This window comes from Lissotriton vulgaris, chromosome 5 (genome assembly GCF_964263255.1).
Source record: "Lissotriton vulgaris chromosome 5, aLisVul1.2, whole genome shotgun sequence".
Lineage (NCBI taxonomy): Eukaryota > Metazoa > Chordata > Amphibia > Caudata > Salamandridae > Lissotriton > Lissotriton vulgaris.
In genome coordinates this window covers 1,025,953,711-1,025,977,082 of record NC_141693.1, presented here as the reverse complement: position 1 = coordinate 1,025,977,082, position 23,372 = coordinate 1,025,953,711, and the positions used below count along the sequence as shown (strand labels likewise).

Sequence of the window (23,372 nt, the reverse complement as noted above, 5' to 3'; positions counted from 1 at the left end):
TCTTTCTTCTGCCCTCCTTAGGTTGTGCTCCATCCACTACCAGTCTTGAGCGGTGCCTGGAAACGGGAGTGCTCACAAAATGTTTTAATATATTTTTTGCAGGTTTATATAGCGCAAACATGACCCAAAGGTATTGGAGCGTTTACAGGAGCATATTTTCCATTACACAAGCACACATTAATTTTTTCTAAGCACAGGGAGATTAAGTGACTTTCCCAGAATCAGAGGATGTTGAGCAGCCATCAAGAATTGAACCTCGTTTCCCAGCTCTACAGTCATCAGCTCTGGCTGTTGTGCCACATCCTTGCCCCTAAACAAGATATCAGAAAAAGAATGTTCCACAAAACATGCTTTCTGACACAACTGAAAAATTCATGATTTATGTGGAGTATGGCCAGGTGTTGCCATTTCAGTAGGAGGCCAGCCACAGTCTTCTAAGAAGGCCAAGGGGACACTTACATCGTACACGTGATATAAGTGATTAAGAGAATATTTACATCTTTATTCTCTAACAGCATCAAGAGCCAATTTGTTTGCATAGTTGGCTTATAAAGAAGATCGCCTTCCAAAGCTTCAGAAATAGCTGCACAAGAAAACATTTAAATTTGGTCTACGAAAGAAGTGAGGACAGATGGTAGGCATACTTCACAGTATTTGTTATACTAGGCTTGTGGACTCAGCTCCAGGGATTGGAACATGTTAAACAAGCACCAGCAACTTTAATCCAATCAAATTCATTTTTCGTAAGTCACTGGTAAATTAAGTGATTTTGCCCATGATCACAAGATGTTGAGCCGATACCAGGACTCGAACCCGGGTCCCCAGAACCAAAGTGAGGGCCAATGGCATTAATGTCAAATCCGCACCTCCTTGAAACATCCAACGTTACCACTAGTAGTGGGACGAAGGAGAAATGATAGAGGCTTTAATAAAAAAAAAAAATACAAAAGCTCTTCACTCCTACCCGCCAGCGAACAGAATCTTCAGGAAGGATACAACTGTTGTCTTGCAGCGCTTCAGATGTGGGAAGCAACATGGTGCGCAACTAGACCAGAGCTTTGCAGGGGTTATGACTAAGACTCCCAGCCAGGGCTTGCCCTAACACTGATCGAACACGTGAGAGGGACAGGTAAGTGAAGTTAAGTGTTGCATGAGCAGGGCGAGTAGTGTGCTCGTGTGACTGCAGGGTGAGGTACAGGGTGAACCTGTGTGACTGCAGGGTGAACAGCGCAAGAGCATTGTGAGTGCAGAGTGCGCGGTATGCACATGTGACCGCAGGGTAAGTGGTGGGAGAACGGTGTAAGTTCATGGTGAGTGGCATAAGTGCAGTGTGGTCACTGTGAGTGCAGGGTGAGCGGGTTGGTTGAGTGCATAGTGATCAGTGTGAGTACATTGTGATCCCTGTGAGTGCAGGGTGAGGGAAAGTGAAGGGTGAGAATGAGGAGTGAGTTGTCTGAATGCAGAGTGCATTCCCAGACACAGTTGAAGTTACTAAGCATGTTACTGAGGCTTGGCATAGGGTTTCAGATACAAGTTAAACTATTGCTTTTATGGCATTATTCAGGGTCCGGGGAATTGAGGGTGGAGGAAATAAATATTGTGCTCATCCTGCAACAAACTTGCAGTTTTCACTATTAGGACATGCTACACACACCAGAGCATGTCCTACCTTATACTTACATTGCACCCTGCCCTTGGGCCTACCATAGGGGTGTTTGATATGAAGCAAAGAGAAGGTTTAGGGACTGGCAAGTGGGTGCACTTGGTCAAGTCGACATGGCAGTACAAACTGCACACTGGCCTTGCAATGGCAGGCCTGAGACACACTTTACAAGCTGCTTCTGTGGGTGGTACAACCAGTGCTGCAAGCCCACCAGCAGCATTTGATTTACAAGCCCTGGGCACACATAGTGCACTGTACTAGGGTCTGACAAGTAAATCAAATAACCCAATCATGGAGTCACTAATTAGTACACCAATTTAACATAGGGAGCACTTGCACTGTGGCACTGAATAGCAGTGGCACAGTGGCCAAAGCATATAACCAACAAAAAACATATCAAAACAGAGGAGGCAATCCGTCAAAATGGAAGGTAGACTCATGCCAATGATGCTATGTCTAACATGCAGGAAGGGGCACCTTCCTGCACACAAAAAATCCTGAGAGGGTTTTCCTCTTTCTATGTATGCTGCAGAATGCAGCACACATAGAAAAAGGAAACAAGCATTGGAAATGCAATAGGTCTCGCATTAGGAAAGTTTGAGCTATTGGTCTTATAAATGACATTTGTTTTATTTATGTGTTGTTTTTTCCAAATAGCTAAATTAATAGATTTGTCATTTACAATGCCAATAGTTATAACTTTCGCAAATGTGACACCTATAGCATTTGTAATGCAACATGTTTTGTATTTACGTGACTTAGATGTATTGATATTACAAATAACAATGGCTTTTAATTTTTTTTTAAATAATTAATACTTAAATAATTTAATTTGTAATGGCAATAGTTTAAACTTTTGTAAATAACTTTTGTGAAGATTATGTTCAGAGTTTTTGATTGTGACGAAAATCTAAGAACAGAAGTGAAATATTGACATATTTTTGTGACATTTGTAATAAAGCTTGAAACATTGAGAGAACATATTTGAACCAGTTGTTGTTGAATGGTTGCACAGATTGATGCTGTGATGGCGCGGAGTGATGTGGTGGCGACGAGTGATGCTGTGGTGTTCAGTGATGCTGTGGTAGAGCATAGTGATGTTGTGGTGCCCCTGAGTGGTGTTGTGGTGCCCCTGAGTGGTGCTGTGGTGGTGCTGAGTGATGCTGTAAGGTGGCAGCAGACATGTGCAGTCCTATTTCATGCTGTTCACCGCTGCTCTGGGGTGTCTATTTTTTTTTTAACTTCTAGTGTAGACTGCTAACATACATATATATTTGAGCGAAATTCCCCCGATTAGATATTTCCCGTTTATCAAGAGTGCGAGCAAGCACGTGCAGTAAGATTCCCCCTTCAGTTTTTAGTGCAGGTATAGAAAGAGAGCAGACACGTGCAGGAGTATGGAATCCATCTTTGTTTTTTGCTGCTATGACCAGTGGTAGCTGTCACGTGCTGTCACGCCCCCCTTCAGTTCTTTCTGCTCAGTGGCAGACAGGGTATGGAAGCCATGTTTCAACCAGCCCTGCACAGAAGGCCGTGTATGCCCAACCTGGGAATGTAACATGCTGTAGGATTAGGTGAGGCAGCTAAACCCTGAGACCTCTCACAATCATTTGCAAACAGGAGCCTGGATTAAAGTATCGTTTGTTGTTTTTATTTCTGGCAGATTAGTTGGAATTACTGCTGCTTGGGATACTCCGAGCCCCCACGCGGCCAAACCCTGGCTGCTGCTCGCTGCATTTTCACGTTCACTGAAATAAAAACAACTTTATAGAGTTGTGAGGCCAGTAATACTTTCAGTCCAGAGCAAATGAATACACAAAGATAAGCTTGTGAGTGCCACAGCGATTTATTTTTTCATGGATTTATGAAATTATCTGGATATAAAAGTTAAAACAAGTGAAACCATTTTGTGTCACTGAGCATGCGCTGGAGTCGGGCTGAGCTGAAAACCAACGAAAACAAGCGTGAAGCATATAACGGGGAGCGGATTCCCTTCAAGTCTTCACAGCTCGTTGCTGTTTGGGAGGTGGGAGGGGAAGTAGGAGAGGGGGGAGTGATAGGGATGAAAGCCCTAGCGGCCGCCTGCTGCCAAATGGTGACCTGCATAGCGCGTGAAAGGTAGAAACTTTCGAGATAGGAATACAGACGGAGGAATGAAGATACTGGAAAAGATTTTTTTAATGGCCTCTTCTGTACAATATATATATATATATATATATATATATATCCTGTCTGTAAGCAGGCCTGATGGCGGCAGACATCGGACTCGTGACCATGGAGATAAAACGCTCGCTGTGCCATCGTATCCAAGTTGCACATCACTAATGGGATCAAATAATAACAAGAGGTATTAATGCGCCCGCAAGATGTGGAGAATAAGGCTAGCTTTAGACTTAGCTCAGAGCCCTACATAGGATGTAGGACTCTAGAACACATCTATGCGGTCGGATACACGAAATCAGGGCGGTGCCTGCAGAGTTAATGGAATATTATAACTTAAACTGTGGCTATGCCATAAGAAGGAGGCGTATTGGGGGTAGTTAGGGTCAACCTTCCTGAATTCTTGTGGCGGCTGACGCTATTGTGGGGCCATTTGGCTATTCCCAGTCAGCACAAAATATTACTTACTTTAGCGCTGGTGACAGCATGATGATATAATACTCAGAAATGTGTCAGTATTATTTTTCGGGGCCAGTCGATGGTGGTGAAACTGGAGACGAGAAGACACTGCACTTTCATTGTTTTATGACATGATTTTGTTGTGAACGCAATTTAGAAATTAAATAAACGATCCGAAATAAAATACTGAATCAACAATCGTGTTCAGCAGAGGCCTTCCTAAATATTTCTACTCGCATTATAAGGGTGATGGTTGACAAACATATCAAGGGCATATTCCTCTGTAGTGATAATAAAAATAGTTTCCGAAACCGCTGAAAAGTGGTCTCTTTTGCTCTGTCGAGAAAGTCTTTGACTTCAAGGTGTTCTTGGTTTTATGTCAGAGAAAGATGTTTTGTTATTCGATAGCACTATTAATTAAAGAACCCAATGAAGAACGATTGGCAGGGGTACCTCGAGGGGATTCACAAGATGAAAGGCGGAAAAACTGCTTAACTTCTTTAAAATGGCCCGACATTCCGCCAGAGCCAATAGACGCCTCCATTACCATTCCTAGGATGACAACATTTTGGCGGAGACTGCACAAAAAGAACTTGCTTGCGCTTTATTTGTTCTCTGGTTCAGTTTTCTGAATTTGCAACAACTTGATGTCATCCTGACCGCATAGAGTATAACTAAGTATGCGGAGGTAGTCTTTCTGATTATCAGTATATTTGAACAGAGCGCAGAGATATTTTCCGAGCTATGCGACATATCTGAGTATAGCCACTAGGGTGCATCAGAGTCACAGAATTAAGGAAAAATGTTTAAGAGAGCAAATAACTGAGTTTAAAGAGGCCCTGTAAGCAAACCAGGAACTAACAAACGCAGACTTCAACAAACGCTTGGTAAATTCCAATTGCTAAATGTAGTGGAAAATCTTTTTTTAGGGTGGTTTGTTTTGGCCAACTAATTCTATGCCAGTACAACAAAGAACAAAAATCGAACACGGAAAGTCGCATCATGTTCTAATACCCGCATTCAGTGCTTGGCAAGGAAATGGTCTGAACAGTAAGGGCCATATTGTAATGTCGAAAACGCAAGACTAGATTACATGACCGCTACATTTCTCTGGTCAAAATATTGTTACATGGACTAATGAGCAATGAAACCATTCGAACGAAACTTGTTGCCACTAGAAATGAATTAGTTGTAAGTCAGTATGTTGTTGGAGTTTTAGCCTGCACTTGGTAACGACACTGATTTTTTTTTTTTTTAAATACTATATGTAAGAAAAAGTCTTGTTTAAATTGGGCCAACTAGTTATATGCCAATGCAACGGCGAACCAAGATCGAACACGGAAAATCACGTCATGTTCTTATATCCTCACACAGCACTCAGTAAGTAATGAAACTAATCAAAAGAGACTTGTTGCCCAGGAAAGGAGTTAATTAACGAGAGGCCGTCAAAGTGAAAGTACGGACGGACGGCCGTGAATAATTAGGGGAGGAGAAATGCCTGAGGCAGAGCGCACGCAGGGGGAAGCTGTGGGAGGGAGGCTGGTGGCTTTGATGGGTGCACGCGCTTTATCACGGGCACAGCATCAAATCGCCACTGGTGGTTAAACCCCAATATGTCGAGCATCTCAATGCGCAAGCGCATTGACAGGCTCGACCTAAAAACGAGGAGAAATTAAAACATTTCTCCTCGTTACGCCTGCTGTGGGGAGGCGTAAGGATTTGGCACTGCCCCAGGTTTAAGTGTTTTGTAAATCTGGGTCAGAGGCAAAAATCCATGGGTGTTGTGTGGGAACACCCACCGCAACGCCTATGGAACGCCATCTTGACATAGATTAAGGCAACGCAGCGACTTGCACTGTTTAGTCTTACTCCATATCTAGAAGGTCACACAGGGTGACTGTCTCACCTCAGAAATGATACTGATGCTTGTGCCGCCTAAGCGTAAAAAAAACTAACACTCCAGGCGGGGTAAGCCTCTCATAAATCAGCCGCAATATATTTTGTTTTAGGACTTATACCATCAGGTAGCTACATATAAAATTATAAGTAGCTAAAAGTAAAAATATTTTTTTAAGTTGTTACTCAGTGGGAAACGCACTATAGAATGCATTATAAAACCTATTTAATGCACTGCATAGGTCTGTCTGTAACCAAAGAGCCACAGAATTACATTTGGTTGGTGCAGTGGCAAATAGTGACTTGTGTATTTTCAGTGTTATGAGGTCACAGCCTGTGACAGAAAGCACTGTGAATGTTTAAGATATTATTTTATACTTACATTACAAACACTACAAGATAGACTCCTACAAAATGTGCGAAGAGTTTTAGATAAAATTGAGCTGCCAAAATGTAAATTTGTGTAATATCAGACCATAATTAATACATTTTGGTTTTTTTGCATAACTGTCCCTTCAACATCTCCTCAGGGGTACTAAGCGCTCTATAAATACAGTTATCATTAAAAGCACACACTTCAGAGCCCAATTGCTAACCACCACACAAAAAATACATCTTTGCCATCACAATGCTTGAAGTGATTCTAGCAATTAAAGCCAGAACCACTCCTTTACGTTTGCAGATTAACTCCTAATGTACATTGGCATTGCATTCAGGCAAGAAAGGCACACTGGCATGAAGGCTTATTGGAAGGATTGTTTTACCTGTCTGCCGGGCCTTTTCCGTTTTACAGCACATGACAATCAATTAACTTCAGCTGAAGCATTTTAATGATCGCAGGTGACTTTTTCCAAAATGAAGAGCATGTTTTGTATTCCAGGCAGAAGTTAGGCCTGGAAGTGCGCGACCCCCTTCCCAAGACTCCGGGGCCCCCCTGGGGGTCACTCCCCACAGATTGATGACATTTGCTCTAGACAGCCATGGAACTCCTCAGTGACTTCGAATATCTGTACAATATATGGCAAGGGATACTTGATTACTTACATAATTCACCTGTGCAGAACGGAAGGCTACACGTGATATAACACTCATATCAAAACAAAAGTGGCCACTATGGTCCACTACAAGGTTGAGGCAGGATAAGAACAACTGTATTGGCTTTGGTAAAGAATACATGTATCTTCCATGTTCATGATTCACTGCATAAAAAACAAGCATTTACAATGCAATGGTTTCGCCTTTGGAAAAGTTAGAGCTATTGGCATTGCTCATGACATTTCTTTTTTTTTTTGACTTATAAATAAATGGCATTGTTATTTACATTGCCAACAGCTCTCTCAGACCACACAGCTCTCTCAGCCTTGTATATCCCTTCATAATAGCGAGTGGCAAACCCTATTTTGCGAGTCTGTAATGTTGCAGATTCGCAAAACAGGGTTTGTACATTGCACAGGCCTATTTTCCTATTTTGCGGTCGCAAACGGGCCAATTTCCCATTTGCGACCGCAAAAAAAAGGTTGTGCATCTGTCCCAAAGTAATTAAACTACAATCTATCCTCACACTCGTAATCTCCAAGCTCAACTATGAAAACAGCCCATCCTCTGCTCCCCAGCTACATCATATGTAAATGTAACTAATTCAAAATGGTGTTGCAAGACTACGTCTCCCCCTCCACCCTTGAGAATATAGGACATCAGTCCTGGAAGCTCTCCACTGGTTATTCACAACTAGATAGATAAGCAATGTTCATAACGCCAAGCTCTAGAGCTCACTATCAGCCAAGATTCGGAGCCTTAACATTTTGGAGGGAGGGGAAACAGCTGCTTGCAACATAACTACACTATACAATGACTCTGAGCTAGAACCTGGAACAGTAATCGCTCCTTTAAGTACAATCTACAGTTCATACATATAGAACAGCCTTACCAAGCAAACAACGTTCTATGTCCAGATAAGTTATGAAGGGCTGACTTGTGTCTAACTGGGGTATTATACAGGAATATAAATTCACAAACAACTCTTCTTGCTCTCACCCAGCAGGCACGCAGCTCAAACAGGCTTCATAGTAATTCACTAGTACTGCTCGATCCTCTCACGCTTTCGGAAGACAGTACTGCTACAGGTCATGTTTGGCACCCAATAATGTGCAGGTCCACAGCAACATACAAATAAACAACCAATCATCAACTTAACAGGAAAAACTAATGAGATATGCCACCGGACGACTAATTTAGTCTACTGCAGCATGTCCCAAATAACAAAATACTGTGAGGGCTGCTACTTGACATCTCACAACAACTATATGCAGTAACCACTATAGGAAGTACTCTAATGAAACTTGCAGCACTGACCAAAGCTGGCAGCTTACTGGAAACGATAAACTGCATGCCTACCTACACTGCTTCCCCCATTCACACTAGCAAGTGCTGCATCCCATAACATGATAGCCACATGTTGGTGGTCATCGTATGCTACATAAAAACACTACAAACATAGAATCAAAAGTAAGACAACACCCTTCCAGCCCCACACCTTAGAAGATGTAGCATACTGCCCATATAGGCAGGGCTAGTAATTGCGAAATACAAATGATAATGCATTAGTGCAAGTCTTAGAGTGCAAAGGGTGTTTGGCTACAACGTCAAGACTCACTGGAGTTGTCATAATCCACTTCATCACTCATTTATAATGCGGTCATTCAGATATCATTCGAACTGTATCCAGAAGGTCCCTATCATGATGTTGATAGTGATTGGAATTTGTTTACGGTAAAGGTTGGATCTGAGCGCTGTTACTGGCACAAGTGGCCGTAAGTATAGCTCTAGAAGTATGATAGTGTCTGTTATTCGGGGGGATTGTTTCCGAAGAGATGGAGGTGGTCTGGCAGCTGAGGTTTTTGCCTTTAGTAGTCGTGGGCCTTAGTGTTGGGAGGATGGGAGTCATTGGTAGGGGCTGATCAATGTACTGTTTCTGCCAGGGCTATTTAAGATATTGTTTCTCATAGTCATGCCGGTTGGTCTGGGACTATTTATTTCTTGCAAGGTGTTCTTAGATCATAAGTTGGTGAGGTGTTTGTTTAAAAGATCTGGCCGCAGGATTGTGTTTTAAGGCAATTTACGGGAATGTATGTCTGCTGGTGTTTGCATGGACACTGTTTCTACAGGATCTGGTGGGCAGGTTTTGCCTGGGGGTACGAGGCAGAGGATGGGGCTAGTTCTTTTAAAATAGTTAGTCATTGTCCTAGCGATGCCGGGTGATGATCTGCGGGGTGTGGCGGGCAAGCACGGTTTCCAATAAAAATCCTCAGTCGATGCTTACGGTGCACGAGGAGATGATCATGTGGTGGGCTATGTGTTTGCTAGAGAAGTAGGGGATAAGTCGTAAGTTATATTAGGGCTGGGGGTTGAGGATTCCCACCTTCCAGTCATGTTGGCTGCTCCGGTCCTCCGCTCGGGATCCCACTTGCCAGCCGCTTCTCTGCTCCTTCTCGGGGTCGATGCAGACACGGACAGCGGGAGGGGGGGCGGGAAAGCACACGGACAGCGGGAGGGGGGCGGGGAGGCACACGGACAGCGGGAGGGGGGGCGGGGAGGCACACGGACAGCGGGACTTCCTCTGGCGGAGATCGGCCGCACAATGACCAAACGAAACTGACTAAAAAAAAAAATAAACCCCGCCCACGGCCTTGATGACGATGCAAAAAGGGTGGAGAGGGAAAAAAATGCAGGAACGCCCACGAGTCTGGTCCGGCCATGACGGACAGATCTCTGTTCCAATGGCTAGCCTCCATTTATGGAGCTAGCCAATGGAACAGAGGGCGGGACTAAGCTCCACACTGTAGGGACATTAGATTTCTCCTGGGCGGAGCTAGGAGCTCCGGCCCCAGGCGAAACCTAAAAATGAGCCCAGGACTCTCTGATAGGGTTGACTATACATGCATGTATACAGGTGTTTGTATGTGAATGTCTGCGTGTGTTTATGTGAGTACATATGTACGGAGACCATGACAAAGAGAGAGAGTGAAAACCATAGAGTGAGAACAGGGGAGGGGAGAGAGAACTGAGAAGAAGACAGTGGAGACCTTCAAAGTGACCGAGTCCGAGTCAGAGCGAGTATGGTGAGATGTTCAAACAAACAGAAAGTGTGAGTGAGAGAGAGAGAGAGAAATGAAGTCCGTGTGTAAGAGAGGGAATCAGAGAGAGAGAGAGAGAGAGAGAGAGAGATAGATAGAGAGAGAGAGAGAGAGAGAGAAATGATGTCCGTGTGTAAGAGAGGGAATCAGAGAATGAGAGAGAGAAAGAGAGAGAGAGAGAGAGAGAGAGAGAGAGAGAGAGAGAGAGAGGAAGAGCGCGAGAGGAAAAATATGTGTGTGTGTGAGGAAGAAAAAGATGGAAAGAAATGTACTGTGAAATGGAAATGCATTGTTTTGGGGAGAATGGTAGTCAGAAATATATACGGTGGATACAGATATAAAGTGAGTGGGAGAGAGAGCGCGAAAGTGCGAGCCAGACTCCGAAAAAGAGACGCAGTTAGTGACAACGAAATAAGAGGGGGTGAAGCGAACATTTCAGGCATTATGGACCTATAATTGCATATGGGATATTAGAGACAAGGTCAATCGCGGCCTTGTTCTTTATTGTCATAGGACTATGAGATGGCATTGTAGGACCCCCCCCAAAAATGGAAAATAATTGTTATGAGTAATTAACAATAAAACGTTCTTTTGGGGGTTTAAATACCGCTATTTGCAGGGATGACGTCATGCGTATGAAATAGGGGCCTTACAACTTCTGGCATTTGCAGAATCACACTGAAGAATAAGTCAATCACTGACACGGTTAAGGACAAGGTCGGCCTTGGAAAGCGGCTCAGCGTCCGAGTTGTGCTTTCCCGCCCTCACCCGCCAGTGATAAACAGTGTGATGGTGAAATGCCTTCCAGCCTCCATGTAGTGTTGTTGCTAGATGACTTTTCCAGATAGTAATACAGGAATCAGTTCATCTAATACACCGCTTGTTTACAATACAATGCATAAGGTATAGATAAGGACGTATAGCGGTTTATTTGGTCCACCCAGAACATCTAATTCTGTTTTATAGAAAATAACAATATATTTTGTAGGGCGTCACTACAATGGAAGCTTTTAGGAAGCACTCCCCTCTGTAACATAAAGGTAACATTTAGATTATTCAAGTGTGTACGTCCGTTCCTCTGATGTATGCATGCATGTTAAGGAAATAAATGCATGTACAAAAAATATAAATAGAAAAACAGGAACATATAATGCAACCTCATAATGCCTAAAGTTATCTTTCATTTAGTGTCTTATTATAATGTAGGGCCTAATACAGAATGTAATGGCAGCAACATCTCAAACGTGCATTTACTACAATGACTGTCTTTGCCCGCCCCCACCACCACTGGTTTTCACATTGCCCTGACCCAGTCGCTGTTAGCCTTCTTTCAGGAAGAGCTGACCCTGAGCAGTGGCACCAGAAAGGAGAAAAGTGTCTGAAAATGGCACACAAACATTTTGAAGATTGGTGTTAGGTTTCTAGGAGCTGAGATCAAGCGATGAAGCACCCAAGGGAAAGCGGTCGCAGCTTTCCCACTTGGCCTAATTGTGTCATCCTGGGCACTTAATTGGTGCATGCCTCAGTAGATTCATTTAAATATATGGGAGCGCCTAGAAAGAGGCAGGAACGCAAGGGTGGGGCGCTGTATGCAAACGGCACAGTTGCCTTTGGCATTGGAATTGTTGCTTAATTGGGACAGGCAGGGGAGCTTAGGTCACGCGGGTCCTGGACGCCTTGCAAGTGGTAGCTGTGTCAGAATAAACAAGATATCTGATGTCCCTTGGAGACCCCTTCGGGCATCCTTGGCGGAAGTGTACCTAAGCTGCTCTGCCATCAAGCGCCACCAGGTGAAATCTGGGGCACCATAGCAGGGTGCTCGTGTTTTATTTAGGTGGGGTTTAGCGCCAACATGCTTCTAGTCACATCTTTCGGATGGCTTCGAAGCACTGTAAACATTCTGAAATACTAAAATAATACGGAATATAGAAAACATGGGCAGTGGCAGCTACCAGAGGTAGCATCACGCATCGAGGCTCAGAGCAAAAATGGTGAACTAAGTGGGGGATGGGCATTACCCCGCCCCGTTTTGTTACAGACGATGAAGTTGGCATGAGCACAGCATTCGTATGTCACGCCTCAAATCCCACCAAACCACAGGGGAGGGTGCGAGTGTGTTTTGAAAATTGATCACCGATACCACGTCAGAAAAAAGTCACTGACGGTTCAAATGCTGACACTGACAGACACCCGCGTCTGCCACCCTGCGTCCCGCACCCTCAGGGAGGCAGGCCAGCGCATCCTCGTATGGACACTGTGCACTTGGGCATGTGAGAAGCATCTAGTAGCTGCCTAGATAGAGGCAGAGGGCCAGGGGCCGACAGCACCACCCCGCCAACTCCCGGGAGGAACCCCGAGCGCCTGCACTCGAGGCAGCCTCCGAGGTTGGCTGCGAGGCGCCTGCTCATCACGGGTCTCTTGGAAGTGGATGCGAGTGGTCTATATGGACTCTGAGCCATATAGACCATTTGGCCCCTCCTCCAAACCCAATAAAATCGATGAAAGTGTTCAGAATCGCAGCTCATATGGGGGGAACGCATGATTATTTTATAGAACCATTTGCTTCGTGTATTTTTCCCAGGCGGGTCTGTTCCGGGTCTCTAGTGTCTGTACACGCAGAGAGCGCTGCTAAACCACGGAGTGTTAAATATGTATTTTAAATGCTGCTATTTTTCCCAGGCGGGTCTGTTCCGGGTCTCTAGTGTCTGTACACGCAGAGAGCGCTGCTAAACCACGGAGTGTTAAATATGTATTTTAAATGCTGCTTAATAGAAGCACCTTTGTGTCTGAGAAGATCCACGTCCTGTTCCCACATACATTTGTACGGCCTGTGTATTGATAGTGTTTCTAGCGCTCGGAGCCGGGAGCGGGGCCAGCAGTGCTCTGCACACCGGTTTAGAAGAGGCACCCAGAAAAGGGATGGGAAAGAGGAAGGCACGTATTCTTGCCAGACGGAGAGAGTAAGGTCGACCAGTCTCCTCTCCTGTCTTTTACAGCGCCTGGTGGACTACAATGCAGCGCTAAGCAATCCTCCCGCTCTATCACGTAAACTCGTTCGCTGCTCTTTCTTACGGCACACAGAGGCAGCAACAATACAGCGCTACACAGACAGTGGGAGGGGGGGCGGGAAAGCACACTGACAGTGGGAGGGGGGGTGGGAAAGCACACGGACAGCAGGAGGGGGGGCGGGGAGGCACACGGACAGCGGGAGGGGGGGCGGGAACGGCCAGCACTCACCTGGACTTCCTCTGGCGGAGATCGGCCGCACAATGAAACCAATAGAAAAGTAACAAGCACCTACGAGGACAGGGGGGGGGGCGGGAGAGGAACGGACGGCGGGAGGGGGCGGGAGAGGACACAGGGGGCGGGAGGGGGGCGGGAAAGGACACGAGAGGAACGGACGGCGGGAGGGAGGCGGGAAACGTGGGGACGGCGGGAGGAGGGACACAAGGCAGGACAGCAGCAAGCACGGCCCGGCCGGACCAGACTCGGGGGCGTTCCCGGCGTCGGGTGACGTCGGCAAAAGCCAAAGAATCTCGGGAACGCCCCCGTGTCTGGTCCGGCATTGAGGGACGCCTCTCTGTTCCAATGGCTAGCCTCCATTTATGGAGCTAGCCAATGAAGCAGAGAGGCGTGTTCAAGTCACCCATACTAGAAACTACAGATTTCTCTGGAGGAGGAGCCTGACGGCTCCGCCCCCCAGCGAAACCTAAAAAGCACAAAACACAATAGCTCTTAAAAGAATCTGTTGTGTACCGGTCTAAATATTCTATTATAGATTGGGGCCACTCTTCTGAATGTTTCAGTTTGGCCAACAATATTGTGCATGTGAGAATATACTGTTGTCATATTCAGTAAAAATTGTTTAGACATCAAAGGAAGATTTTAAAACAACTCTTGGCAAAAAAGTTCTGGGATTAGAACGCCCAAAATTGTTTTCTGATGTGTTTCAAATATACAAAATCCATAACCATACATGTGCACCAAGCACTAAACTTTGTTTTGTTACTCACAGCTTTTTAAACAGCTGCCTGGCTCTACTTGGTGATATACAGCGTTCAGGAGTCGCCACTCCCTTTTTGCGACTCTTGATCACAGTTTACCATTATGTATTTTGGAAGGTAGAGGTTCATGTGCACTCCAATTTGCACTAGATTATATTAATATATATTAGCAATTGAGTTAATCTATTTATCAGACGCAGGTTACTTACATTGGAAAAGTTACTTCATCTCAAATCTCATAAAATGTCAAAAGAACGTGCTAGAATTTAAGCTACCTCGATACCAGCGAAGGTCTATTTGTTTCCATACACTCGTTTAATTTAGAACAGAGTATACGAGGCACCGTGGTGACGCGTGCAAAAAATGCAGTTACGTGGCTGGGTTTGGGTGGCAGTCGAAAGAGCATGCCGATTCAGCAGCACAATCTTACGTCCCCGGTAAAGACCAAACAAGGGGGTTTGAGTCTCAAAGATTGCCAGAATGCAATAATAAAGGTAGTGGCAGAACAAAGTAAAGAAGGGTAGTTGGACTGCGCTGATCATAATCACTATATTTAAAGATAGGCCCTTCGCCGCAGATCTCGCAAAATATCAATGCTTTATACAGCGCTTCGCCAATTACCACTCCTTCAACATGGTTTCAACCTAATCGTTTGTCCTCGGGGCATTGAAAAGGTCCAAATGAGTAATCAGCCCTTCTAAAACCTTACGTAACCGAAGGTCTAAAACGACAAATCTGAATAATAAAAACAATTTGCACAGACAAAGCTTGCACAGGCTTAATGGCAATGGCTTAGCTAAACATTTGAGACGGTGGACATATCAACAAGGGTCATCACAGTCAACTCTTTTCCCTCCTACCCACAACGGGGGTTGCTCCCCGTACATCTGCTCACCTTCGACTACGCCGCACAGGAACTTGCGGGAGCCTGTAGTCTCTGCCTCGGTCTCCTCCCCGACAGTCTCCGGGGGATGAACCATGGCCGGCGGGGCAGCAGTACACGGGCTGGCTGGTAGCTCTGATTCCTCGCCTCCAGACTGCGGCTTCTCCTTCTGCACCATGGTGAGAGAGGCGACGGGAATTGGGAGAGGAAATACAAAGCGTCGTAGGGGCCTCAGGCAGGGACACAGCGCGCACCTCGTCCCCGCTTAGCCGAAAGGAGGTGGCGGCGCTGACTGTCCCCGGAGACGTGCTTCCTTTGTGTGCAGTGCAGGCCCCGGTTACGGTGACATGTACTGAGAGGGGCTCTGTTTGACAGACAGATCTGATTTGGGTGACAGCTCGGTGCTGCGTCGTCCTCTATAATTGAGTCCCCTTTCGCTCCCCGTTGCAAACTCTGCGCCGCCTCCCTGCTCTTCCTGTTTATTGTCCCTGCGCATGCGTGAGGAACCGGATCAAACCGGTGCACTCAGCATCCGGGCCACGGCGAAGAAAAGAAAAGAGACAGAGGCTTATAGATACGTTTTGCTTTTTTGCTTCGGACATAATTTTTGGTTTCGTTTTCAACAAGTCGGATAACTGTAACATACGTATAGGAAGGACGCGGCTCGGTTGTCATAATGTCGTGGAGTGTTTACTTCGTAACCCGCATGCGCGTTTGGCGCTTTCTACTGTTTTAGCGCAACGGCCATGTTGGGTGTCCGCAATCCACCCGTTTCTAAGGGCTTTGGGGCGGGTCGTATCGATAGATTTACCACACCAAAAAGGGCTGCTGCCCGGATGTTCCAAGCGCGCGTGCGCGATCGGATGTTTATGTTCTATTACTAAGGGCACAGCTCTCAATAACTCTTAAAGGGACCGTGCTGTAGTATTGAATTAGTATATGCGAGGCACCATGGTGCTGCCAGGAGGGGTCATGTTCAGTCGGGATATTAACGTCTCTAGGCAACTCATCCCGAACTTCACTTTGGATCAATGTCTGGGTTTAATGAAGGAATTCCAAGCAAGCATCCTAACTATTCTAGCCAGTGACGGGATGTTTGCAAGTATAGAAGAGCGAACCACTAGGGCAGCCCAATGGAGTAACCCTGTGCAGGGGTTCAAGTCAAGTCTGAAAGAGAGATATCAGCTGGAGGTGGTACAGGGCAACCACTTCGTGCACCTGAACGAGCCGGAGAAGGTGTCCGGCCTGATTGGCAGATTCCTGCAGGATGAAGACCGTGGCAGTGCCAGCCAGTAATTACGGCGTGGGTTCCAGGCTGCAAAAGTTCCAGCATCACGTGTCCCATCTCTCAAATCGTAACCACCATTACACCACCAATGCCCCTATAAACTCAAAAAGAAAAAAAGAATATAAAAAAAGAACTATTGACTGCATATTAGAAGAGAATGTGTAGTTAATCTTTAGCCTGCGGAATTTATTGTAAGGAGTTTAGGTAGCGATAGTTTCCATATTTCACGTGTGACTGGTTAGCCTAGTCCCGTGTTTTGTCTAAGAATCGCAAGATGTTTGAGCCTTACCGCCAGACTCGAACCTGGTTCCCTAGCTTCAAAGTCGGACGCCCTGCCCCGTTAAACCACTTTCCTTTTCGGGAAGGTGTGGATTATGCAATCTAGTATTATTTTTGATAAAGTTGTAGCCTTGCAAACAAAACACATATTACCAAGATGTAGTAGCAGAAAAACGACAACATCCATAATTCGAATATAAGAATAAACTACATGTCCTATCATGAACTTTTGTGTCATGGTCTCCGGGATGCTGTGGTGCAGGGACCCTGCGATATATGTGTCTGCCGGGCAGCAAGGGCTGCAAAGAAACACTCGGATGCAGTGGTGCATTTGCTTGGTTTTCGACGCAGGCAGGTTCTGCTGACTACACCCTGCCACTCTCAGTATTTATTATCAATGACCACATGGTCTTACCAATATGGTGCAGAGTAAGGGAGTGTGTTATGTTTGTGTTATGAACAATTTCCTCGTGCTTGCATGCACGAGCCATTGTTGTTGTCTGAGTGTTGATTCCTGGCACGATCATTATGTTCCACATTAGATCGGTCCTGGAATCAAGACTGACAGTTATGCAGTGCCAGCCGGAGCCTCCAGTCCTGTAACCGGTGGTGCTTCTCTTTATTGGAATAAACTTCATCTAAACTTCATCTGACTCTTCATTTCAACATAACAAATTGGCAACGAGGATGGGATCTTTTTTAGGGCTTACGGAATTTTATTCAAAATATGTATCTCATTTTTAATGTCGTGTGTTTCATATCAGACAATTAATCAAGAATAAGAACAAATTTTGTTGGTCTAAAGAATGTGAGAATGAGTTTGGGGACGTTAAGAATGCCATTTGTGCAGCTACTCCCCTTTCGAGTTTTGACACTTTACTTCCATGTATTGTTACTACAGATGCAAGCTCGAAAGGGTTAGGAGCAGTTCTTGCTCAGAAAACTGACTCTGGTAAAGAACGTATTATAGCCCATGCTTCAAGAGCGCTTATACCTGCTAAAGAAAAGTATTCTACTATAGAGAGGGAAACTTTAGCAGTAGTGTGGGCACTCAAGCATTTTAGAGTATTCGTTTGGGGTAAGAAGTGTTTAGTCAAAAGTGACCATAAACCTTTTGTACGGTTGTTAACCACTGAAGGTATGTTAAAAGCATCAGCTCGTATAGCACGTATGTCCATGCGTCTGCAAGATTTTATTTATTCTGTGGTTTATGTTCCTGGAAAGGAAAATGTAACTGCAGACTTCCTATCCAGAATGCCGTTACCTCTCAAGGAGAATGTACACAATGATTGGGATAACTTTCATGTTGCTCTAGTTCATGATGAGGATGCTCCACCCATTAATCAAATGGATTGGTGTGATGAACTTAAAAAGGATCCTTTACTAAATATATCTCTGAAGGGTGGCCACAAAAGAAATACATTGGTTCTGATCTCAGATGTTTTTGGGAGATAAGAAATGCACTTTCGTTAGTTAATAATATACTCAAGAGATGTGACAGAGCCATTCCTCCAAGTAAACTTAGACACCAAATTGTTTCTCATGCTCATGGTGGACATGCTGGCATTGTTAGAACAAAGCAAAAAGTTAAACTTTTCTTTTGGTGGCCAGGTATGGACATCTACATTGAACGCTTTGTCAGGGACTGCGTTACTTGTGCAAATGCTGACAAAACTTTAGTTACCCTTAAAACTAATTTAGGTGTGCATGTTATCCCTGATGATCCTTGGCACACCATCGCCATGGATATTATGGGACCAATTGGTCCAAATTCAAAATACATTTTGGCGGCTATTGATGTATTTTCAAAATGGCCTATAGTCAAGATTGGTGATAAAGTAGATACTGACAATGTTTTGGTATTCCTGGATAAAGTATTTACTGAGGAAGGTTTACCAGTGCGGCTGATCACTGACAATGGGGTGCAGTTCTTGTCCAATAAAGCAAAAGCATATTTTAAGAGAGTTGGCATAGTTCATGCTACCACCTCTTTGTACAACCCCAGTGGTAATGGCGTTATTGAGCGTTTCAACAGAGTCCTCAAGATTGCAGTCCAAATTGGAGGAGTAAACAATGAAAAATGGGAATTACAAATTAAGAAAGCAGTTTGGATGTATAGGACTTCGACTAATGCTATGACTGGGTTTTCTCCTATTGAGATTATGAGAGGTAGGATACCTAGAACGAAATGTAATACTGTGTGGTTAGCTCCTTCTACCTTATCTAATATTGATCTTGTGAAGGTCAAAGAAAATTTGATTCAGAATCATGCCATCAATAAAGATAGATATGATAAAAAGAAGGGATCTGCTTGTGATCCCATTGTAAAAGTTGGCATGTTTGTCAAAGTGAAGAAACCTTGGAAGGTGAGGAAAGTTGAAAGCCAATGTATGGGTCCATTTGAGATTGTAGAAGTTCTTAAGAATTCTGTCAGACTTGACAATAATAAAGTATGGAATTTAAACAGAATTGCAGTTCTTAAAGGTGACAAAAGTGTCTATTTTAAGTGTGAAAAGGGGCTAGACTTAATAATTGTCTGGATGATAGTGATTCTGTTACATCTTTTGATCACACTCACACTGTTGAATGTCCTTTTACAAATCCTGAATGTTCTACTGCCAGAACTGATAATACAATTGTTCCTGAAATTGCTAGTAACAATAGTGAACTCGGGAAACGTATTAGGAAAAAACCTTCTTGGATGTCTGATTTTGTTGCTTCCATCAAGAACAAATTTGTTAACTAGTTTACTGTTTTTTATTGTTTAGTAAAGGGGGATGATGTGTTATGTTTGTGTTGTGTACAATTTCCTCGTGCTTGCATGCACAAGCCATTGTTGTTGTTTGAGTGTTGATTCCAGGCACGATCATTATGTTCCACATTAGAACATATGATCGGTCCTGGAATCAAGACTGACAGTTATGCAGTGCCAGCCGGAGCCTCCAGTCCTGTAACCGGTGGTGCTTCTCTTTATTGGAATAAACTTCATCTAAGCTTCATCTGACTCTTCATTTCAACATAACAGAGTGGCAACATAAACCCCCTGCTCACTAATCTTTGCCCAGAAGTCCTGCGCTCCAGTTACGTCACTTGAGCGACACTACGCACCCCCCCCCAAATAAAACACTGAAACAACAGAAACGTACCAACTAGTCTGATGATATCATGATGGGACACAGACCAGTAGCATAGGCATGTACCTAGTTGACATGTGAAATAAAACTACGGTCCAAAACTCATCATCCCTGGACACCAGGTGATCCTTCAGCCTCGAGGATGGCACTGGGTTACCCTGGCGTTCAGACCTGGTGTGCGTGGTGCAACTGCCATGTTGTTCGAGATGTGTTGTGGAAAACAGGGTTAAACCCACTAGAGTCAAAGGGACCTGGGTAATTTATGATACAAAGGGAAGGGGTCCCAGACACAAAGCAAATGATTCAAAAATATTTCATAATATATAATTAATTCAAAGAGCAAAGCTATTGGATGCAAAAAAGTTTAATTCAGATTTGCATGTACATCCTACCAGTGGTTGAAACTCATAATAAATTTTTTCAAAGCATGGCAAATTGCATTAAATGTGTGTGCCCACATTCACAACAGGAAGGGGTGAAGTGAGGGGAGTGTCAAGGATAGGAAAGGGTAGAGGATAGTCTGATTCATTCAGTGTCAAGTCTTATTCACAGTTTTAAGACCAAATTCATGTGGTCCCTTTAGCCAAAGGCCACAGCATAAAGGCTCACAAAGAGTCCAAAATACAACTAATAAACAAAACCAAACTCCGCTTGCGCCGTTAAGGTCCTGCTTGGGGTAGGAGTTGGTCGTGGTCGTGTAGTCTAAGTTTCGACCCAATTGGTTAGTAGGAGATTGGTCCTTACGGGGTGGGTCTTCTTCAGGACAAAGACGTTGTGGGTGGGCAAACCTCCTAAGGGGGTAGTTAGAAGGAAATCAATTAGTACTGACCCATCCTGTTTAAATAATACAAGGAGGGCAGAGTGTTAGGAGAACAGTGTATCAGTTAAAAACGTGTTGTCGGGGGCGTGGCCAACTGCCGAACATGGCGGCAGCTTAACTCGGGAGCTCCGCAAGGCAATCCGGCCCGCGCAATAATCCGCATGCACATCCGTATACTGACCTGCCTGAAGGGGTGAAATCGGCTCCGGGAACCGAGCGGCGCACAACGAGCCGCTCTCGGCGCAAATCCGACGCCGGGAAGTGCTCCATCCGCCGACAGCGAGACGAGGCCTACGACAACTCAGCAGCACCGGCCTAAAGTACGGAGACAGGCCGACCGGAAGCGCACCTTGCCCGGCCGGAAGAAGTCAGCCTCGGCCGGCGCCCGCTCCTCCCCGCCTGGCGCCCAGTTCCACCACAGCGCTCTCATAACGCTGCACTTGGGAGCGACCTCCGGTCCCCCTGAGCCAAGACTTCAAAGATATCAAGGGCGAGCGAGGCCCCGCACAACGTCGAAGCAGTCCTGGATCTGCGCTACCGGGCGGACGCCCAGACAAATACGGCAAGGTAGGACGCCTGGGTCGACGCAGTCCCCCCACAGCACTGAACATTACTCCGGACCACCGTGGGGCAGAAGGGCCGAATACACCGTAGTGGCGCCAGTCTCCGGCTACCCATTGCAGCCCTAGAAGGCGGCGGCGCGACCCACGTGGAGCGGGGAAACAGTACGGTATGCGAGAGATGCACACGCCGCCACCAGCACCGCGAGAACCCTTCTGCTGACTCCAACGGCAGCCACAATAAGGCTACACTTCAGGCCGGGATCGACCTGGGCCCTGAGGCTCCCGCTCCTTTACCGACTGCTTAGACGGCGACCACCAAGGGGAAGGCCTACACGGTGGGTGGCCGGGCCGGGAACAATTGAAGGACCGGACACTGTCAACCCAAGCAAGCCAACATGACGGGCAAAAACACGAGGAGCATGACAACGACGCAGGCAAAGCTTGATAAATTTGCCTATGCCCAGAACGGCCACTCACAGGGACCTGGACGGCACTCCGCCGGTGCCTCCTCTGACGCCAATGGCACTGGAAAAGTCACACTGGAAGCCATAATGAGAACTCTCACAGACGTCCAGGCGACGGTAGGCACCATCTCCACTGAGGTGAACCTGCTACGAGCGGATTTTAAGAAAATGTCGGAGAGGGTGTCGCAAGTGGAGGTGGTCACAAAATCCCTCATTGAAGACACTTCAGACCTTCAGGTGGCGATGGAGCGACTAGAAAGGACCACTAAACAACTACAAGAAAAACTGGATGACCAGGAAGGACGCTCGAGAAGAAATAACGTCCGTATCCTAGGCCTTCCGGAATCGGAGGGGAAGGGGGCCATGGACCTGTACATCGAAGACCTCATTAAGACCAAACTGCAACCTAAAGGCCTGTCCGCCTTCTTCTCCATCGAGAGGGCTCATCGGGTCCCGGGGGGTACGCCCAAACCAGGGGCCGCGCCGCGACCGGTGCTGGCCAGGCTCTTCAACTTTAGGGACAGGGACGCCATTTTGCAGGCGGCCAGGGTGGCGCCGCCGGTGAAAATCTTGAACTCCACGCTGGCGTTCTTCCCAGACTACACGGCCGAGGTGGCCAGGCGTCGAAAATCCTTCAATGAAGTCAAGAAGACGCTGCGAGACAGGGAACTACCCTATTCAATGCTCTTCCCCGCCAAACTGCGGATTGTGGCCGAGGGGAGGACATGGTTCTTCGACAATCCTGAGGTGGCACGAGAATGGCTGGACGGCTGGAGACCGGCGGGCAAGCCTCACCGCCCACATAAAGACCGCCAGGACCGCCGTAATGAGAAGACACCGGAACACCGTGCGGCCAGCCCGGCCACTGAGCAGGGCGCGGCCGGGGGCCTGGAATCCGATCTCGAGAGGGACCCGTTTGATTCAGGTCAGCCTAGCAGGGGCTGAATGGCTACACTGGAAGCACCAAGATCTGGACACAGCCCTTGGGACCTTGGGCCGATGGCACTGAGTAGGGCGGGTTTTGGCCGGAGCCTGTAGGGGACTCACCAACCCCACAAGCAAGTAAGACTAGATAGGGGGGGGACAAAAGCACTCTGCCAAGTTGGGGATGCGGGCGGGACTTCGTCCGTGGTGCAGGGGAGCAGGGAGGGGGTGGAGGGATGGGAGTTACGAGATTCAAGTTAAAGTTAAGTTTTATGGTCATCATCATTGCAATCTTACAAGGCACGGGAACACTACTCGCTATGGGCGGCATGCGCCGCCTCCGCGATCTGGCGTCCTTATCCTGCTGCACATAGAGAACACGGCTCATACACTCAAATGGCACGACATGATCGAGCTACACCCGCATTGGGTACCCCTGTAACGACAATGGTGCCCCCACTGAAGCTCCTTACATGGAATGTCAGGGGGTTGGGGGACAAAATTAAACGGGGTCTGGTGCTGCAAACTGTTAAACTTAATCGATCAGACCTAGTGCTGCTGCAAGAAACACATCTGGCAGGGACCACCTGTAAGGCTCTGAACAGGCGTGGGTACACCATGGCAGTACACTCCGAGTTTACCTCAGGTTCCAGGGGCACCGGGATACTCCTCAGAAACAATTCCCCCTTCTTAGTCACTGGC

The 23,372-nt window shown here is 46.2% G+C and overlaps 1 protein-coding gene across 2 annotated transcripts in view; it reads right to left on the bottom strand.

The window, feature by feature from the left end:
• Window positions 1–16,024, bottom strand: part of OGA (O-GlcNAcase) — a 548,350-nt gene extending 532,326 nt beyond the window's left edge. For both annotated transcript variants that reach the window (XM_086922657.1, XM_086922658.1), the window contains exon 1: window positions 15,211–16,024. In XM_086922657.1, the coding sequence (XP_086778783.1) occupies window positions 15,211–15,376 (166 nt within the window). In that variant the 5' untranslated portion in view covers window positions 15,377–16,024. The remainder of the gene's footprint in view (window positions 1–15,210) is intronic.
• Between the last annotated feature and the right edge of the window lie 7,348 nt (window positions 16,025–23,372).